The sequence below is a fragment of the Lonchura striata genome, chromosome 9 (genome assembly GCF_050655825.1).
Source record: "Lonchura striata isolate lonStrDom1 chromosome 9, ASM5065582v1, whole genome shotgun sequence".
Lineage (NCBI taxonomy): Eukaryota > Metazoa > Chordata > Aves > Passeriformes > Estrildidae > Lonchura > Lonchura striata.
In genome coordinates this window covers 26777131-26796989 of record NC_140711.1, presented here as the reverse complement: position 1 = coordinate 26796989, position 19859 = coordinate 26777131, and the positions used below count along the sequence as shown (strand labels likewise).

Here is a 19859-nt window from a genome sequence, read left to right as displayed (position 1 = left end):
TATGGCCCAGCTCCAAAGAGTTTTCTAAGTGTGAGGCAAGGAGCAGAACCCAGGCAGGTGGGATGCAGAAGCATTTTGGGATCCAGCTGTGTCAGGCACACCTGGGTCAGGCACAGCCCCAGGCAGCCCCAGCAGGGGATGTGGTCACAGCCTCACTCAGCTGAGGGAAGCACTGCCCTGCCTTGCCAAGCCCTGCACAGTCAGATGTTTTATGATATCTGAGAAAATATTGCTGGGAAAAAATGTTTTATGTGGCCCAGACTGTTTTTAATGCATTCACTTTCATGCATTCAATTTCATGCAAGGAGTGACTCTTGCTTGCTTACAAAATAGGGTTGTAAGTCCTTCAGAAGCATTTTTCCCCCACCATTTTTTTTCTTTTTTCAGCAGGAAAAAAGCTTCGTATTCTGTGAAAGGCACAGGAGCCTGCTGGACAAAATGGGAAACTCCCCCACATTAGGATATTTCAAAAGCAATGCTGCTATGATCCATAAATGAGAGAATGTGGACAGAAAATGGGTTGCAAGTCAGAAAAAAAGAATGTGAAAGGAAGGCAGACAGGAACAAAAAAGAAACTTGGACTTTTGCTGACTAAACCAAATTTCAAACATACACACAACCTACAGACACATAAAAATGTGTTTATACATCAGAATGGAGAATGGGAGTTCTGCCAGGTTTGTCCACTCTTCAGCACCAGAAGTGGTCACCATTAATCCTTTGGCAGAAATGAAGTACAAGGAGGTGACCCTCACAGCCCACAGACACACAGAAGTCTCCTGCCTTGAAAACAATCAAAAATCAGACTGGAAATGCTCAGAAATACAAAACCAGTTGTCCTCGGAAAAATAAAATAAGTCACAGGTATATTTCACTTTATTTATTTGTTCTTCATTTTGATAGCACATCTCAAATTACACTTGGTAATGAGATCTTACAAATCTTTCCCCTGCTCTGGGACAAAAAGCAAAAACCACTCATGCATAAGGTATTGAATGCATTCACATCAAGTATATTTTATGTTGGGCTTTTGAACATCATAAATACGAGAACATTAAACCAGCTGGTTTTAGATTTTTTTTTTTAACAATATAATTGTTACAGATCATAGCACCTTAAAAGGTTTAACAAGTTTACCTCAAGCTTCCAATATTTTTATTTTCAAAAGTTTCTTCTACAGTTTGGTAAGAGATCAAAAAATACAAAGGCCCAAATGCTTCAAAATAATGTTTTAAAGATGAAGTATTTGTATTTACTTTGTGTTTAAACTCACAATGGCATTTCTGCTTTGACTGGGAATGCAGTTCTGAAATTACTTAGATGAAGATTAGGAAATTCAACTTATTCGTGATTTTTATGCATCATGAAACCTCTTGAAAGAGGTCTGGGCTTCCAGAAATGTTGAACACCCATCCTTTAAGAGGTCCTCAGCTAGAGAGACAAAATCTCCATCTATTCCTGAAAATATTAGCCAAAATACTGAGGTACTCACTAATATAATTCTCAGGTCTATGAAAGCAGGATAAGAATGACTATAGATTCTGTTACGCAAGTTGATTTTGCCTTTTTTTTTTTTTTAAAGCTGTCATCTGAATGCTTCTATAGCCTTCAGGAACAAGATATTTTTGCAATATCTTTATCTCTATCTAGGGACAGAGTCTAATTGTAGAAGGGGAAGAAAAGCTACCTATAAAAGCCAAGATCATGATAAGAAAACAAATTTATTACAAGTCTTCTCTGATAAGACTCTACCATGCACAGGTGAAATATTGCTACAAACACTTGCTCTGATCCTACATCGTGCCCTAAACTGCCTTGTGAAATAACCAAGGGATGAAGGTGCAAGATGCACCCAAGGAAACACAAAAACACAGGAACAAATCCAGGTGTTGTAACATGGGTTAATCTTAATCCCTTGCTACCAGGCATCTGCTTTTTGTAACCCTGAGTCAGTTCCTAGGAGCTTGCAGCAACACAGCTGGAAACAATCCTAAACTTTCAATTTGGGGCATGGGCACTGCGTGCAAAGGAGACCAAAGCACAGGAGGAGGAAAGCTGGGTTGGGACTCACACTCAGTTCAAGGTTTGCATTGAATTTGATCAGTGCCTTGTCTTTTCAGAGCTGGAACTCAGACCTCTTATTTCCCCATCTTGTAGGATCCCTCAGGTATCTCTGCAGCTCTCAGGTATTAAACCACATGGCTGCAAGATCAAAGTAGTCCAGATGCTTTGACAGAAGTAGTTAATAGTGTGCATCACATCCACGTGGTGCTGAGGTCTCAGCCATTGCACCAGGCTGCTGACAGCTTCGTAAACACATTCACTCCAGTTATAAACTTATTTCTTGTGCCAAGATTTCAGTGTGCTTCAGTGCATGAAGGAAATTTACAACTGACTCTATGAATATATGTATATATATATATATATATATGTATATATTCCAGCTCTCCCTTTCATTTCACTTAAAAAAAAAAACCAGCAGCAATTATATTTTAAATTCATAACAGGTATTTATAACTTAGCTATAAACAAATGCTAAAGCTTTGCAGAAAGCTCTCAGGAAAACTAATTATTTTAAGATTTTTAGGAATATTAACCATTTTCTTCCAGTACCACAGTTAGACTATGATATATAATCATAGTATATCTATGTATTATACTAATGACAGTAAGTAGATATAAATTGTATTTTTTCTGACATGGGTTTACTCTTTAAGCGGGAAACACAAGAAGAAGCCTGTTGTTATAACTCAGTATAGTGATTGTTTTTTTTACTATTTTACTCATAGTTTAAGGTCAGGCAAATGTAGCTGTCTCCATATAAAGGGAAAGGACTCTGGGGCAGGTTAGGAACATGTCTTTTGAATAGATACTACTTTGGTTGCTGTCTGTTTAAAGCATACAATCTATGAAGTTGTGTTTATGGGGAAAAGGAGGAAAGGGTTTAAATCCAGATAAAAAGTTTGAATTCCTCTGCAGTGTTAATTTGGTTTCTTGATCAAAATTTATTCTGATTCAGATTGTCACTTGGTTGCTCTAATTCCACCAAGTCTTTGGAAATGCTAAATGGAAGGAGAATCTGGGCCACTGTTGAAAAAGCTTTGCCTTGTGATCTCCATGTGAACAATGCTGGGAATGAATTTTGGCCTGCATGACTGAGCTGACATCCAGGCCTTGTCTCATTAATGGTTTTTCTTAATACACACAACCATGTTAACAACCTGGTGTTTCCAGGAAGCAGTGATTCAGCAAAGCCATTCTCCTATTTAATTTAAATCCCAGTGAAAGGCTCTGTATGTATTTTAAATGTCAGAAGGCAGTTTGATCCACCAGAACCTGATGGGGGGTTTTTGAAGAACTTTTCAGACTCCTGCTATAAGGAATGACTTAATGAAATTGCCTTTGCCATGATCTCCAAAGGTTAAGAAGCCTCACCTTAGGGTTCCTGACAGGAACCAGAACAGAGGGGAGCAAACTGCTCAGCAGGACCCAAGCCCAGCAGCATCCCTGAAGTAGGACAGGCTGCTCTGAGCCAGCTCTTGGAAAAGGATGGAAAGTCAAAAGCCATGGGAGCTGCTGAGTGCCTGCAGTCCCATTCACATCTGTGTGCTTCACCCATGCCTGAAAATTCAGCTTCACAGCTCCACTGTGAGGTAGGAAATTACTGCCTCCCTTGCAGAAGTGGGGTGTAAGGAGATGACCTTGCTCTCCTGGGGACCCACAGGAAATCTGTGGTAAAGCTGCGGATGAATTTAATCTCCCACTCTCTCCTCTTTGCCTATGGGCTTTTGACACCACCTTCATTTCTGCAAGCTGTGAGCAGCCTGGGCAATAGACAATCACAAAGTGGTTTCTCTCCCCTGTCCTGCCTGTCTGAACTCTACAGACTGGCTCAAACTACAGAGATTTGCTGCCCAGTAGTGAGATCACCTTACCTAGAGCAGTCTACAAGACAGACAAAGCTCAGCTGCAAAGCTCAGCATTAAATCTTCTGTATAGACTGGAGCCCACTTGTATTCGCTTGCTTTCCTCCTTTCACGAAGCAGGAAATACAATAAAAACTACAAACACAAAAGAAAAGTCAATGAACAAGAACTTCTACTATTAATTACAAATATTAGTGCAAACCACACAGCAGACTATTTGTAGTAAAATCAGTATTTTCTGTAAGGAGGTCATACAACTGAGGCTTTAAACACAGGTGAAGTCACATCCTTTAGCCAAATAAGTAGTCAGCTTTGAAGGTCACTCACACAGGAAACCTGGATTCTGCTGCTACACGTAATATTTTATCTTACCTATTTGTGTGTATGCTATCATACTTCTAATTGAAAATATATTTAGTCCTTTACCTTTTTAAAATATATTTATTAAAAGGTGGTAAAGACCAAATTCCAAAGCCGAATAACAGGCTTGGCTAAGAGACTCATCTAGCAATGTTTTAACTGTCTAGAAGAGCTTTTTCAAAAATTATTTTTAAAAATTTAAATGAGCTGTTTGTCTAAGGCTAAAAGCCAACACCTAAACCCATGCTTGTCATTCAAATTCATGGCCCTGCTGCCCGGGCTTCTCACTGTGACATCAGATGCTCAACACTGCTGAAAACAAGCTCACGTTTTTTGCATATTCAGAAGTAGATGTTGATGTTGGGATTTATCTACCATCACTTCAAAGCCAGGGCCTTTCTACCTAATTAAGAGTCAAAGCTTGAAAGCTGCAGCCAGGTAAGAATCCTGCAAGAATCCTGATCTCCCTGCTCAACACGTGTATATGTTTGGCAAAAGACATCCTGGAGAAAGTGGAAAAAAGATTGGTTTGAAAAAATACTTCTCAAAATTCTCTACTGGGCAACGCCAATGGAGCTAGAAAACGCTGCAGGTAGCGGTCTGCAGCAGAACAGTGAAGTCAGAATTCAGAAAAGTGCACTTTTTGATCATTTGCTCTTCCGCCAGAACAGACACTGCAGCCACCCCCCCACCCTTCCCGTCACAGGTTCTCATCCAGCCACTTGATGTAGCTGTTCCTGGTCTGCACGCCAGCCGAGAAATCCGTGGGCCACATGGTGAAGATCATGCAGCCGTGGAAGCAGTCGTGGAAGCGGTCGAGGGTGACGGGCACGCCGGCGCGCTCCAGGCGCGCGGCGTACATGGCGCCGTCGTCGCGCAGCACGTCGTTCTCGCAGATCAGCACGTAGGTGCGCGGCTGCCGCGCCAGCGTGGCGTCGTCCGCCAGCAGCGGCGCCGCCCGCACGTCCAGCAGCGCCGGCAGCCGCTCCACGATGGCCGCTGAACCCGTGGCCTGCACCACGGGCTTGTAGTTCTTCTTGAAGGAGGGAGGCAGCAGGGATGTCCAGTTGAGGCGCGTGCGGAAGGAGAGAGCCGGGCCCACGTTGAGCGCGGTGTGGTTGTTGACGAGCAGCTCGCGAGCCAAGTCGTAGTTGCCGTTGATGTAGTCGATCCAGTAGCTGATCATGACGTAGCGAGGGAGCACGGGCATGTTCATGTTCTGCTGGTAGGAAGGTGTGTTGAAGTCAAAGGCTTGGAGGACTGGATAAATCAAGGCCTGCAGTTTCGGTCTGACAGGCAAATCCTCATCTTTGCTAAGCTGTGGGAAAAACACAGGACAGCGTTAAGATTATGAAGAAGATAAATACGCATATCAATGTGGTACTTTAGAAAAGCAAACATTCATTGAACAGTTTTAGAGTGAATTCTGCTCTTCTACATGTAATGTGGCTATTTTGTCTATTTACAGCCCGATCTTTTTCTCCTCTCATAAGATGGCCATTCAGGCAGATCCAGCATCCTGCTCCCAACAGAAATCAGTGACATCAGTTTATTGATGGGAGTAAGAAGAAAAAATACGTGTAAAGTGGCATTTCTCCAACACAGTGCCCAGCTGAACAGGTGGCAACAGCAGGATTTCCTGAATCAAAGGAGCTACTCTTGCTTTTAAGAGCTTTCCATGGATTTTTCTTCCATGGATTGATCTAATTGGTTTTTTTCAGCCAATGCAGATTGCTGGCATCCACAATTTCTTCTAGCAAAGGTTCACCTGTGCACCTTCCTGTGTCTGCCTTGACCTGCATTTGATCTGAGTCTCTCAATTACAAATTTGGTGCTCTCGATTGCTTTTATTGGAAGAGTCAGCAAACTCTTTGTTTCATCTGCTACACAAGATATGCAGTGCCCTATCGTGTCTCATCTGGTTTAAAAAGAATTATGCATCAGGAAATTAAATTAGGAATGCTCTTTTGAAAATGTGGTACTATCATGTTTATCAGTCCTCAAAATTGAAGCTTTTTTTGTAATTGTCTCTTATTAATTTTTCCACTCTAATTCAATATTGCAAGGTTGTCATGATAATTAGTTGTCTGGACATGGTATCTGCTTTCTTATCACTAATGGTTATGGAAATAGGAATAAGTTAGTAATAATAATATTTCATTCAACTGTGAAAAATATTACTTGCCTCCGGTCTCCTTTAAACTCTTTACTAGATCAAACTCAGATTACATTTAAACTGCAGATACACAAAAGAAATGTCCTTAAAATTGCAAAATGCTAGAGGAGGACAATTTAACAGAAGAATTAAGCACCATTTACTGTATATTTTGTCCTTCATTTGTATTTTAAAGAAATAAAAGCATATTTCCTGAGACGATTATCTAAAAATAGGCAACCATATTAAGGAATTATGCCTACTTGGAAAAGGAGGAGTTCACCAGCAAAATAGGTAAAAAAAAAGTAATTTAGCTATTTGCTCTTCAACTCTGGTCCATAACAACTTGTGACTGTAAGAACACATCACAATTTATGAGATTCATATAGTGAATGAGTCACTTTACTGAAGAAAAATGAGCAGATTGTGACTTTCTACCATTCTGTTTTCAGGCGTGGCACATCACCTTGTGATGGTGCAGCACAAAGATCCTGCCAGCCTCTCTGGGCTGGACTGCTGTAGTGCAATACAGAACATTCAGTGGATGTTACCTGCTGGCACACAGCAGCTGCCAAATTCCCTCCTGCGCTGTCCCCAGAGATTGCAATTCGACTGGGGTCCACTGAATACTCAGCTAAGACATCAGGCTGCAGGAAATGCTTTGTTGCACGAAGCGCATCGTGGTACTGCTCGGGGAACCACACCTCGGGCACCAGCCTGTAACTGCAAAAGGAAAGGGATGAGAAACAATTGTTACCTCTGCTTTATTGTACTGGTGTTATTGTAGCTCTCCTTTAGGATTTACAGGTGATACCAGATAACTCTTACTGGAAGTAAGTAGTTCATTAGGATAAATAGTACAGAAGAAATAGGAGATGTGTAATAAGTATGTAAGACTTATTCTTATAATTAATGTTTTAATTTGGAAAAATTAAAACGAGCCTACTAGACATTAATAATACCAAGATAGCATAAAATGGTGCAGCACTTTGCTAGAATTTCCCAGTGGAGGATTTTAATCATTTCATTCACACCCTTGGCAAGAGAGGCATTACACCCTGCCTGGTTTTGATCCAAATTCCCACCTTAACAAGTACGAGGGTGAGTAAATCATACACGCCCAACATGCTCCTGTTTGGCTGAGCCAAACACCTAAGTGCTTCTGCTTCCCAAATTTTTACTGATGTCAGGAGAGAATAAACCTTGCTATCCATCTGGGCCATGAAATGAACAATAGCCAAGAAATTAAGTAATGCTGATTTTCTCCAGTGCAACAGAATACAATAATTCCTTTCCTCTGTCAAGGAGAGGAGCAGAAATACACCCATTGGACAGCACAGAGAGCAAACAGTCTACCAGGAAGAGCCAGCAGCTGAATCCCACACATGAGGCTTTCTCAGCTTCCTAATAACAGTGCAGGAGAAATCTGTTTGTATTTACCAAATAATTTCACATCCAAGAGTTGTTACTGGGCCTCATGGTACAAAACAAAGTTTTCAGTTTTTCAAACCACAGATTTTACACTTTCTCAGTAAAGCCTAGCCAACCAAAATTTAGTTCTCTGACTCAAAACATCTCTAAGCTAAAGAAGTTTCATATGCAGAATAAATTTTAAACTTAAGATTACAACTTTCAAACTCCAATTGTGACCTGCTGTCAGAAAGCAATCTTTATCTTGTATATACAGGAATCTGAGAGTGTCCTTTGGGAGCTCCTTGCAAAACAGTGTAACAGTAAACTGTGCATAGATTGTGAAAGTGAGATGTGCAATTAGACCAATGAAGAATCCAATTAGACTTGCCTAATTGAATACACACCCCTTGATTGAAGGATGTAATGATTAAGAAGAGGTAATAGTAACTCAGTGCAATAGAATGATATCAGCATAAATCAGAAAATGAATAATAAGGAACTTTTCAATATTGTGATTGCTGCTTGCCTGGAATAACCAACAGCTGCTTTTGTAGTTTTCCTTGTTTCTAATAATAAATACCAAAACAGTAAAAAAAATAAACCAACACCCCCAACCCTTTAAAGTACACTATAATAAGCATTAAATGAGTAACATCAACTCCATATAATTAAGTTGCAATTAGATCCCAAAGCTTGAGCATGTAATGAACTGCAGGTGGGAAACTTGAGTAATTTTATCAAGTGTTTGGGTTTAAAAAAGAAAATATTGAAGTTGACAATAAAGATGGGAACAGTACCAATCACGTTGGAGTCATCTAGGTAATGTATTTAGCTAATCAAGAGGTTTGTTTGTCTTGGAATTGTCCAGCATGTTAAAAAAGCAGCCCTGCTTCTCTGTTGTCTGGCAGTCTTCTGCTCTTCAGGGAAGCACAAGACTTAAAAGAGAGGACTGGAACAGTGGGAGATCGCAAGAGCAGCAGGAAACTGCCAGACCTCACAGTGTATTCTAAAATAATTAGAAAACCAAATGAATTTCTGATACCACTCCAATTTGTTTTAATTTTAAAAGGATAAAGGTATCAGGCTGGTACAGAAAATTACTGTCCAAATTACAGCCTTATAGAGAAGCCACTAGCAAAGAAGAAGCTAAAAGAACTATGTTACATATTTATAATACCTTAAAACTACTTGATCAGTTTTAGATTACTCACTCAACAGAGACAACAACAGCGTTCAGAGATTCAGCCATGATTCTGCAGAGATTGTTGTAAAGGCTTGTTCCTGGTAGGGAAAGACATGGTGTTAGTGACATGTGAGTCAATAGTCACAAAGCTGTCATTAAGCCTTCTCAGAAAACATACAGCAATCTCACAGATATAAGCAAAGTAAGTGATAAATGACATCAGCCCACAACTGCTCAAGTGCCAAATCCATACTACAGCAGCAGGAACGTAATTTATCAGAATTTCAGAATCCTGTAGTCTAATGCTTTTCCTCATCTAATTCTTGGTGACTTCAGACAAGTTATTTCACCCACCTATCACAATTTTTTCCTCAGCTGGCCAAAATCTAAGGCACCCAGTGGTTTGGGGGATTTTACACCCAGAGAGGGTTACTGCTGTATGAGTCACTGCCTGTGGTTTATTTTATTACAGCATGCATTGCTTTAACTCAAATGAGTTGCCCTATTAATGTCAGCTGAGCTACTCATTTAAGGGAGGATTAATCACAGCTATCCTATTTATCAGAGGACTGATTATCTTTAATTTTGTTCCTTTCCAGTTACTTAATTGTTGGTTCCCAGTACTATAAAATATACTAGGACACGAAACGTTTTCTAAAGTATCCAGTCTTAGAAATTAATATTTAGTTGTATCAATGTGTCATTAACTTCTGCACCTTGGACTAAGGGATACATCTGACAAAGACAAGCTATAATCATTCTGACAAAGTGCAGCAATTTAATATAAACTTTTGCACAAGAGTCATATGCAAACTATTAAAGAACAATGATGCAGGCAGGAGGTTAACAAATATCCTTTAAGCAGGTCTGAGAAAATCCATCTCAAAGCACAGTTCCTCTGTAGGAAGAGGAGTAAAATATTTAACTGCTGCAGGACAAGGAGACTGGAATTTCCAAAGGCATGTGAAGGCCACATTTGAAAGTTATTTAGCAATCTAAATCTCACTCAAATCATGGTCTGAATGACTTGTACATCCAGAGTCCAAATGCAATCAGTACAGGCTGTGTTTTGTATCATTTTGTAAAAATCCATTGATGCTCTTTTTCTGTAGAGGAAGCTGTAGAATCAGGGCTGTATAGACTTCAGGAAGTCATGGGAACAATGGGGAAGGAAAAGGGAGAAGACTTCTCAGATCTGGATCTCAGAGCATCCACAGGAGCCACAAGCCCTTTCTCTCCCTAGGCTGTTTTCCTCTTGTACAATGTGGAAGGAATCAGTGGTTATCTTATCACTGCCTATAGCTGTACCTCACTTCCCCTGATCATGTTTGTGTTTTCCAAGTTAATGGAGTAAACAGCATTAAATTTCCAGGTAATTATGCTAGTGGTGGCTGTAGTCCTTAAGGAACAACCCGAAGAGGAACCAACCTCTACCTGTTTCCCTCACACTCCTCCTGCCTGTGCTCAGCAGTGTGTATTCCCAGGTAGGTGTTATTTAAGAACCAAACATTAGCAAGGCTGTTGCATGCAGTGTAGATCAGCTCAGTCTTCTGCTAATTATTTTCTGAAAATGGGGAAACCCACATAATTTTCTCATATGTAGCCACTGGAACCTGATCACCAAGAACTGACTTTTGCACATTACCTCAGAAAGTGAGGGACTGGCCCAAGCAGCCCATTGGCATCACAGAAATTTAATCAATAAGCTATTTTTTCCTTTCAAGATGTAACAAAATGAACCTTTTGGTCCTATTACAGCTCACATATATCACAAGATATGCACTTCTGCTGTGTGGTCTTGATATTTTTCTCCCTCTCTCCTCAGACTTGACCCACCAGAGTGGAGACAGTCACTACTGAATTCAGGTACATCTTAGCAAAATTGCCATTCCTGGCAGGAAAAAGAGCTTTTGGCTTTTCCTGCTAGGAGAAAAGCAGACTTGAATTCTTTTTAATTACTGGCAGACACCTACTTGCACTTGCCAAGGCCCAGCCCCCTCCGTGGATGTAAACAACGCTGCGCTTGAGGTTTTCATCTCCCTTGGAAGGAGGTTCAAACACTCTCACTTCCACGCCATCAAAAACAGCATCCGTGATTTTAATGTCTTCAGAGGAGACAGACTTCAGCTTGTCAAAGGTGCAAATCAAATAATTCAGAACTGTCAAGTGGTGGCTGAGTCTCAGAGAGTGAATCAGGTGACACTAGTGGGAGGAAAAGAAGAAAAGAAATTTCTGTTACTTCAGAGCATATCATGTGCTACCACACTGATGTGCAATACAGCTGCCTTCAAAGGGCAGGTCCTATTTGATTCTTACAATATTCACTGGAAAATGAAATTTTATTACGAACCTCTAATGTTTTTAAAGCTCTATTAAAACAAAACGCTGCCCATAGAAGATTTTCTGTGGAAAAATAAAATTAAACCGTGAGCACTTCGTGGATCAGAACCATGGACGAGCACTTGGATCCTTTAAAAGATGCCTTGGAAGGGGACAAACCCTCATGTTCCACTAGGGGACTTATGAAGCTCCTCAGACTGGTGCCAGCAGAGGGCAATACTACACAGGCGATGTTTTTTGGTGGAAAAGTTTAAAAATGCAGATTATTTCTCTTGTTCCACTGCAAAGCCTAAGTCTTTCTACTTCCAAATTAAGAAAAGTTCCCAAGGACTGCAAAGAAATTTGGAAACAGGAATAGTCTTGAAGGAATATAATGGTATTTTTTGGTTTGTCCCGTGTTTATCTGCTGAATGGGGAAGGATCTGAAACACTAGTCAAGAACAACAGTAGGTTGACACTTTTTTCCAACCCCAGAGACTCCAGTGTGTTACTTTTTTATGTGATTAAAACACTATGAAAGTGAAGAATGAGCTGATCCTTTTGCCTCCTTATGGTAGAAGGAGACAGATTTTATCCCCTTTAGCTATCCAGGACTTTTACTTTCATGTTAATTTTAAAATTTTGCCCTAACTCAATTAGAAACCTGTTTCTCTCAGTAACCACGACTGGAATTCAAGGCACTGCTCCACTTGGAAATAGTCATGACCTGCTCCCCACACATGACCTGCTCACTATTTGTACTGCATACCTGTTCCCATGCATGGTGCACCAGGGGTGGCAAAAGGGCAGCCAAAGGACCACAGGGCCGACAGTGTCCAGACTGACCTTTTAAAAGGAAAAGTAGTGGTCTTTCCCCTGTAGCTCTGAAACTGGGTAACCAGCAAGGCTTTGTACAACTTTCTCAGGCAAGGCAATGGAGCTGGGAGGCAAAATTAAGGCAAATATTTAATATATACCTGTAGGAACACTACCACTAGGAAAGCTGTCAGCTGAGATCTTTTATTTTATGTTCAGGGACCAAATACTTGGAACAAGAGGTGTCCTGTTGTATAGGGCTTTTCTACACACACCCACATTTACAGTGTGAATTCTGCTAGTCCCACTAGTGCAGTGCAACCTGCTACAAAGAATTCAAGATGCTCACACAGAGTGAGCAGGGTCACCCAGGTACTGGTCTAACCACATTCACCTGATGAAGAACAGATAATTCCCAATTTAATCTGTACAAACCCCCCTCCAGAATAAAAGCAAGCTTTGAAGCACTCAGCTTCCTCTCTTCCAAAGAAGATCTTACAGCCACAATCTCTTACATGTAATTTTTTTTTCAGTCCTAATTAGTTTGAATGTTAAAAATATGGAAGTATTTCCTTTCATTCAGGTTCTGTACAGGAAAGGCCCTGCACAGCTCCCACTGCAGACTGCTGTAGAAGAAAAGACAAGTTTGATATTTAAAAAAAACCCCAAAATTTACACCAAATACAATGGGTTGTTATGTGACCTGGGAGAGGAATCCATTTCCAAAACAAGTATTTAAAAAAATTATTTTCTTGCTTTAACTTTTGGTAACATCACCCTGCTGAGATGGCTTAGTAGGAATTCAAATTTTAAAATGTTTGCTGCTTTTTGGATGGGATATAATTTCTTCATACTGCAAGTCTTTTCTCTGGGAGAAGAAACACAAAATATCCACCTGGCAGGAAGAAATGCTGAATTCACAAGGCTATTTGTATCTCTGAGTTTCAGACCATGTTTTTCTCCCACCATTACTTAAAATTCCCACAGGAAACCCCAGGACTAGTTTGAAATCTGAAGAGCAATGCATCTGTTAATAATCTGGCACACAACTTTTTTGGCTGCCACTGATGTACCCACATGAAGGTCTGATCCTCTCTGTGCCCTATGGACGTTCCCAGAGGAGGTACCTATCCCCTGGGAAGCACTCTCAGAAATACTGCTCAAGAAAAGAATGTTTTTGTAGATTTTATTTAGCCTGACTGTGCTGCAATAGATGTCTTGTTTTTGTTTTCTCCCACTTTAGTTTGCATTCTCTGAAGACAAGATTACCACATGTTCCCTGGAATCAGGAATGTTTTGTTGTCAAGGCTAGTTAGTGGTATTTACCAAGAACTGTTTTGCCCCTTTCTTCAGACCACAGAGCACCCTGGCCATCTGCAGCCTACCATGGACTTTCATGCTCATTTCCCCTAGAATAGATCACTCTTTCCAAGAATCCATAAACCTGGGAGAGATGTTTTCTACATCAGCACACAAAGGCAACAGTCCTAATTATTTATCAGGCATGGGCAGTTTTCTGCCAAGTATTTATCAGATAGATTCTTTGTCAGTCAATCTGCCTAATCAGCCTATTGGCTTGTTATTCACAAGGCATCAGGATTGCATTTTTTGCTGGCAAAGAGCCAGTCTTGTCCAAAGTTCTCACAAATAAATTTTGTCCTTTCCTCTCTCTAAATATTAAAAAAAACCCCTCTATCATATCTTAGCAGTCTGTCCTAATACTCCTGGCAGCAGATGTGGTTGGCCAACTCTCCTCTAGGAGTGCCTTGCTGCTCCAAGCAGCCCTGCCCATGCTGATGCCCGTTCTTCCCTGGCACCTTTCTTGTGGTGCCCCTGGAAGCCTCAGAGCATGATCCTGCTGCAGCAGTTAAATACAAACCCAGCAGAGCCAGAGAAACACTAAACTTCAGTCATGTCACCACCTTACTGATACTCCACGGCAGGAAAGAGGAGCAGGAGAAAGGATGGGACCAGCTCTTTGGGCAGCAGCTTGAATCCAGGGTAAAACTGGAATTGCTCAGCTCATGTGAGCAAGAATAGGTTTGATCTGTGCTGGTAGCTGTGGTTTTTACCACAGTTATTACAATCTGCAGGGCTGCTGCAGGTTATCAAATTTAACACTTCAGTATATTTGGGGATTATATGCGGATGGAGAGAGAGGAGAGGAGAGGAGAGGAGAGGAGAGGAGAGGAGAGGAGAGGAGAGGAGAGGAGAGGAGAGGAGAGGAGAGGAGAGGAGAGGAGAGGAGAGGAGAGGAGAGGAGAGGAGAGGAGAGGAGAGGAGAGGAGAGGAGAGGAGAGGAGAGGAGAGGAGAGGAGAGGAGAGGAGAGGAGAGGAGAGGAGAGGAGAGGAGAGGAGAGGAGAGGAGAGGAGAGGAGAGGAGGTGCTGTAATACTAAAAGTTTGCAGAAAGGAAGAAAACATAAGGAAAAGGGGGAAGTAAAGAGACTACAGGAAAGAAAGAGGAGATAAAAATGAAAAGCCTGTGGGCAACTGGCCCAGAACTGCTGTGCCAGCTACAGGCATAGCACATTGCTCACTCTGGGTCACAGCTGCAAGTTTTGCACTACAACAAAATCTCCTTTTCTTTTGCCAGGACATTCCCATGACTGAGATTTTAAGGAAAGGACTATGCAGACACTCCCAAGGGACTAAGCTGTTCAAGACTGACACTTTCCTTCTGATAAACTATTTGATACGGGGTGCCAGGTACTGAAAGATTGAATTGATGTAGGAGAAATTTTTCAGTATATGAAGAAAGGAGTCAGGGCAGAATGAACAAAGTACTGCACCAGTGAGGCACCATTACTTCACCTTTAACCACCAATATCTGTCCCTAAATTATATGGAATCTTCTATTGGTCCCTCAGCTGATAACTTTATTAGGAAACTCACATCCCTCAAGGACGTGAATTCCATACTCGTCATGTGTTCTCTATTGCAAAAAAAGTAACCCAAAAGTTTTTGCTGCAGATGTCCAGTAACCTCTAACGCTGCTCAGCACATTGGGGCTCTCTGTCCTCAGGCGACTTCCTGGGCTAACCCTGGTTTTGCCCTTTACCACGGAATTATTGCGACAGGTCAGGTCGCACCAGCACTCCCAAAGCAGCAGCTGCTGCCTCCAGCGCCCTCCCAGCCGGGCAGAGCCAAGGTCCTGCACGGACCTTTCAGCCTTTGGGGTGACCAGGAACTGGGCAAGCAGCTAAGGCTCTTTTTACATCCAGCACTACTTGGGACCCAGCCAAATCTCCCTCATGACTCAACTGAGTAATGATGCTGGAACTGCAAGGCTGAACTGCCTAAAACTCAACTTCCTACCTTAAAAGACACAGACATTACAGGCAGTTCTGGCATTGCTTTGAAAAGGACAGTTCTATAAACATTAAGAGGCCAAAATGCCAACATAATGTCTATAGTCAGTAACAGATTAGTGAAAAACAAACAGCATTATTTCCACATTTAGCTGTGTGTGCAACATACTGTTTTGTGTGCATCTTGGGCAATTTACCCTGTTTAAGGGTGATTTTACAAAAAGATTTCTCAATGCAAGTGTCTTGTTGCCCAATAAAGAACATGTCTTTTTAGTAACATTAGATAAGAAAGTTTTCAAAAACAAATGCTCTTAGTTTTATGAAATTCCTTTAGAACTAAAAAGAAACCAGGAAGACTTTTTTCAGTTTATTAATTAGAAGCAAAATCTAGATTACACTGTAGTGTAAGGTTTTGTGCACATACCTATTCAACCATGATGATCTGCTATTATAGCAACCTAAGTTACCTGTTCCTGCAAGTATGCCTTACAGTGTGGTTCAGTTTCTGCTCAGGTGCCAGTGCTGTGAGACCCACCTGCCATAACTAAAAACCTGTTTTACTGTACATGAATTCTAAGACTGTTGTTGCATCCAAACACATCAACAACTTCACTGCCTACAACTATGACTTACATCTGTCCAGAAGTCACACTCTGAAAAGACGTGGTAGAGAGAAATTAAAATGTTAGAAAGAACTAACACTGTTTTCTTTACTCCTAAATGTGGATAGCCCATAGGTGATTTTATTCCAGTAGTGAGTAGAGAAGCACAAAGGAAACACTTAGCTGATGAGAAGTTTTCTGCTTGCTTTCTTCCATATACGTCTGATGGCCTCTGTGCCAACCCATTTATCCTTCCAAACCTTTGCTAACAGTTGTCCCAATTAAAAAAAAATCCCTCCTTCCTTGCTCTGCACCAGAATAGCAAGTGTCTCAACACAGGTGTTCAAAAATAACTTATTTCAAAGGACTTGAATCAACATATGCTGCACTCTTTCCTCCTCTAAGGGAGAGTGGTTAGAGGAAGAAGTAAAAAATGCCTGTTATCAATGCTGCTGTTACAGCAGAATTACAAAGTATTGCTTCAGACACTTCAAAATAGACATCAACTGAAAAAGTTACTATGGTTAAATCTATGGCTCAATCCCGTAATTAACTTTATGTGGCTTCCCAAATTTCATTGAAGCTGAGTTCTGATGTACATATATATATATACACACACACAAGTTTTTAATTTCTAACCTCAAATTGTGTTATATGAGTTTTACATAAAAACGTTACCATGCCCCAGTTTGAGACACGTGATGGGCAAATTACCCTTTCTTAGGTAAGCATCTTCACATCAATTCATTAGTATCATTAAAGTTTCAGTTTCTTTGTTTTCTTTCCAAAGCACCACAGGGCATTCGAGAAGGCATAGGAACAAGGCTCTGAAAAGTCATCTCAATTTTCAGCTCCTTCACTGGAACTTTTGTGACCTCAGAGAAGTACTCCAGCTCTTCCTACCTCTGTTTTCCCCCAGTTTAAGACTTAAACTGATACTTTAGCAGTATCAGTTCCCTTGCAGAAGTTCTCTTCTGTAGTATGTTTTGAAACCTACTTAAAGAAACTGCCCTATAAACATTACACACGTTTTAAACCACCTGATTATCCTTGAACGTTTGTTGGAGTCTCACACTGAGCCAGGACACTGACTCAGTCCCAAGCTTGTAAAGAAATTTATAGCTGCCTGGGACAAAACTCTACATGCAAACGTAAAAACCTTATCATTAGTACACTGGAAGCCAGTGACAGCCCTACTGTGTTTTATTCACAGTGATTATTAACGCACTGAGCAAACAAACGCATTATCCCTAACAAGAAATGGTCACACTTAATCATCAGAGTCTTGACAAATCAATTTCAAAATAAGTGAAAGACAATTAATTTATTTCATTCACGTGAAGTTTGTGAGGAAAAAATACATTTCAGAGATTTTAAAATTAGAAAGGTATTTCTGTCAGTTATCAGACCTATAAAGCAAAGTAATAAACAGCAAGCTGAAACACATTCAGAAGTGGGTGAAAGTTCAACAATCTCACTGAGAGAAACGTTAAACTATTTGGCCTTGAAATAGCTGATAGACAAAGAAAGAGGAAGCTGACCTCTAGAAAAGGACATACACTTTATTATATATATATATATATATATATATATATATATATATATACAAAAGCTGCCAAACAAAGTAAATATACAAGATTAACTTTTACAGTCCTACCCTTGATTCACAAGAGCTCCCTCCTAATGACAGTCCTTTATTCCTGACTGTGCTGCCTCAGTGTTAGAAAGACTTCTGAACACTTGGAAAGCACCTTCTCTTTCTCTCCAGAAACCAATGTCCCAAGGCTCACCTGTTGTGTGACTGAGGCACCTCTAACTACTCACCTCCTTCATGCTTCTGGGTAAAACTTACTCATCCCTTTGGTTTGCAAGTGATATTACAGGAACTGTTACTTGCTTAGTAATTTTTCTCACTATTGAAATTTTTATTTCTAAGGCCAGAGATGTAAACAACTAAGAAATGGCCACTCTCCCCTGACAAAGTCTTCCCTGTCCCAGAGAGTGGGGCAGATGTCAGCACCTCAGCCCTGCCACCAGCCTGCTCCAGCTGGCACCCACCAGGCTTTGTCCTGCCAGCTCCTCCTGGGATTATGACCTCTAGAATATCTCAAAAGAGATATTCCTCAGCCTCCAAGCTAGAGGCACCAGAATCCATCTACAATCCAACACATCACATAAATAAACTGGTTTTGTAGCTGAGGCAGCAGCAATGCACATATATATAGCCACAGTCATACCTTTCCTAAAGTTAGGTCTCCTTGAGCCAGGGTTCTGGCCTTGATTCAGGTGTTTGTGGACAAACCATGACATTGTGTTTTGCAGGCAGCATTCTGTGCAGGCACAATGGCCCTTCTGTCCTTACTTACCAATGAATTAGGGCAAGCTGAGCACCTACAGTTCAGTCACTCGAGTTAAAAACATGAAGCAAGTGAATGTCAGGCCTTAGATTTTACTGCAGAATTTAAGCTATTGCATTCTTTTCTTATCATACAGGAGGACATACAAGTGACTAGGTTTTGTCTGTACAGTGAATAGATTTTATCATTTCATCCTAGAGGCATGCTTTGATACAGCTATACAATTGGACCTAAGGTGTCCCAGGGGATCAGATAAGTGATCCATTTAGTCCCAGCCTCTGCCTCCAAAGGTGACAACCAGAGAAGCTATTCAGGAAGAATATACAAGTTTGGACACTGTGTGTGATCCAGTGTCCTCTAACCACTACCCACCATTACTGCATTAGGAACGTAGCAGGTAATTCCCACCTAGTCCATTTATGAGCCCTCTTGTCCACTAACTCATTTAATCCCTTTTTGAAGGGATCATAATCTGCTCAAAGTACAAGCTTTTGCACATTCCAAAACAATTCAGTAAACTGAAATTAAGAGTAAAACAACTTTCAATTTTCACGTACACTGTGCCTTACATCATTTCTATCCGTGACTGACCAGTCCTTGTGAAAGACTGGATACTATGAGAAGAAAACAAACTTCCCAGCTAAAGCCATTATCAAAAATTTTACCATCTCTGTTCTCTTTCATGTCAGCATAAAAACACTGGCAGAAAATAAGGGAGAAATCATTAAGTGAGAACTGCTTTGTGACAAAAAGCTAGCATTCAGAGAGCTCTCTTTAGGCGAGGCTGTGCCCGGAGTCCCGGGCAGCGCTGGCAGCCGGCGGTTCCGAGCGGACAGACGGACGGACGGACGGACGGACAGGGGCGGCACCCGGGCTGTCCCGTGCGGCGCTGCCGCTGCCGCCGCGGAGCCAGCGCTTACAGAGGGACACGAGCCCGCTTCTCCTCCTGCATGCGGGACCGGCCGCAGCTCCGGCCGCCGCACACGCGATGTCACCGAGCCGGGCTCTCCCCGCTCGGCTCCAGCCACAAGGCAGCTCCGCGGACCGGCTGTGCGGGGGCCGCTCCCGCTGCGCGGATGCCCCGGGCCGGCACCGTTACCGCGCTTCCGACCGCCCCCGGTGCCGCTGCGGGGCTGTCCGCCCGCCTCCCCCGAGCCGGGGGGCCGGGGCCGCCTTACCGTCTGCTGCACCGCCCGGAAGGTGGCATCCAGCAGCATCAGCTTCCAGGGGTCGGACACGGCGCCGGGCAGCGGCAGGTACACGTAGTAGGCGGACAGGGCGGCCAGCGCCGGCAGCAGCACCCAGGCGGCCCGCATCGCCTCCTCCGCGCCGTGTGCGGCCGCCTCGCCGCGCTCCCCGCGGGGCGCGCACCGCCCCCGGGCCGGCCTCCCCCGGAGGAAGTCCCGGCGCTTCCTCCC

At 42.0% G+C, this 19859-nt stretch overlaps 1 protein-coding gene and 1 long non-coding RNA gene across 2 annotated transcripts in view; one reads left to right on the top strand and one right to left on the bottom strand.

Moving 5' to 3' along the window:
* LOC146766692 (uncharacterized) overlaps positions 1 to 867 on the top strand; it is a 22704-nt gene extending 21837 nt beyond the window's left edge. Inside the window, exon 6 of the long non-coding RNA XR_014957252.1 lies at positions 388 to 867. This is a non-coding gene — a long non-coding RNA (uncharacterized LOC146766692). The remainder of the gene's footprint in view (positions 1 to 387) is intronic.
* NCEH1 (neutral cholesterol ester hydrolase 1) lies at positions 866 to 19859 on the bottom strand. The gene is made up of 5 exons (XM_021548200.3): positions 19620 to 19859; positions 11011 to 11239; positions 9066 to 9135; positions 6993 to 7164; positions 866 to 5604 (listed from the first exon to the last, which is right to left on the bottom strand). Exons 1-5 carry the CDS (start codon positions 19755 to 19757, stop codon positions 4987 to 4989), a joined length of 1227 nt encoding a protein of 408 aa, XP_021403875.1. The 5' UTR covers positions 19758 to 19859; the 3' UTR covers positions 866 to 4986.

What these genes read in the sequence shown, in the direction of transcription:
- NCEH1 (XM_021548200.3), bottom strand. Translation starts at nt 19,757, where the DNA reads ATGCGGGCCGCCTGGGTGCTGCTGCCGGCGCTGGCCGCCCTGTCCGCC. An exon ending in TCCGGGCGGTGCAGCAGACG is followed by an intron (nt 11,240 to 19,619) that starts GTAAGGCGGCCC and finishes TCCTCCCACTAG; the next exon opens with TGTCACCTGATTCACTCTCT. An exon ending in CTGGGCCTTGGCAAGTGCAA is followed by an intron (nt 9,136 to 11,010) that starts GTAGGTGTCTGC and finishes TTTCCCTACCAG; the next exon opens with GAACAAGCCTTTACAACAAT.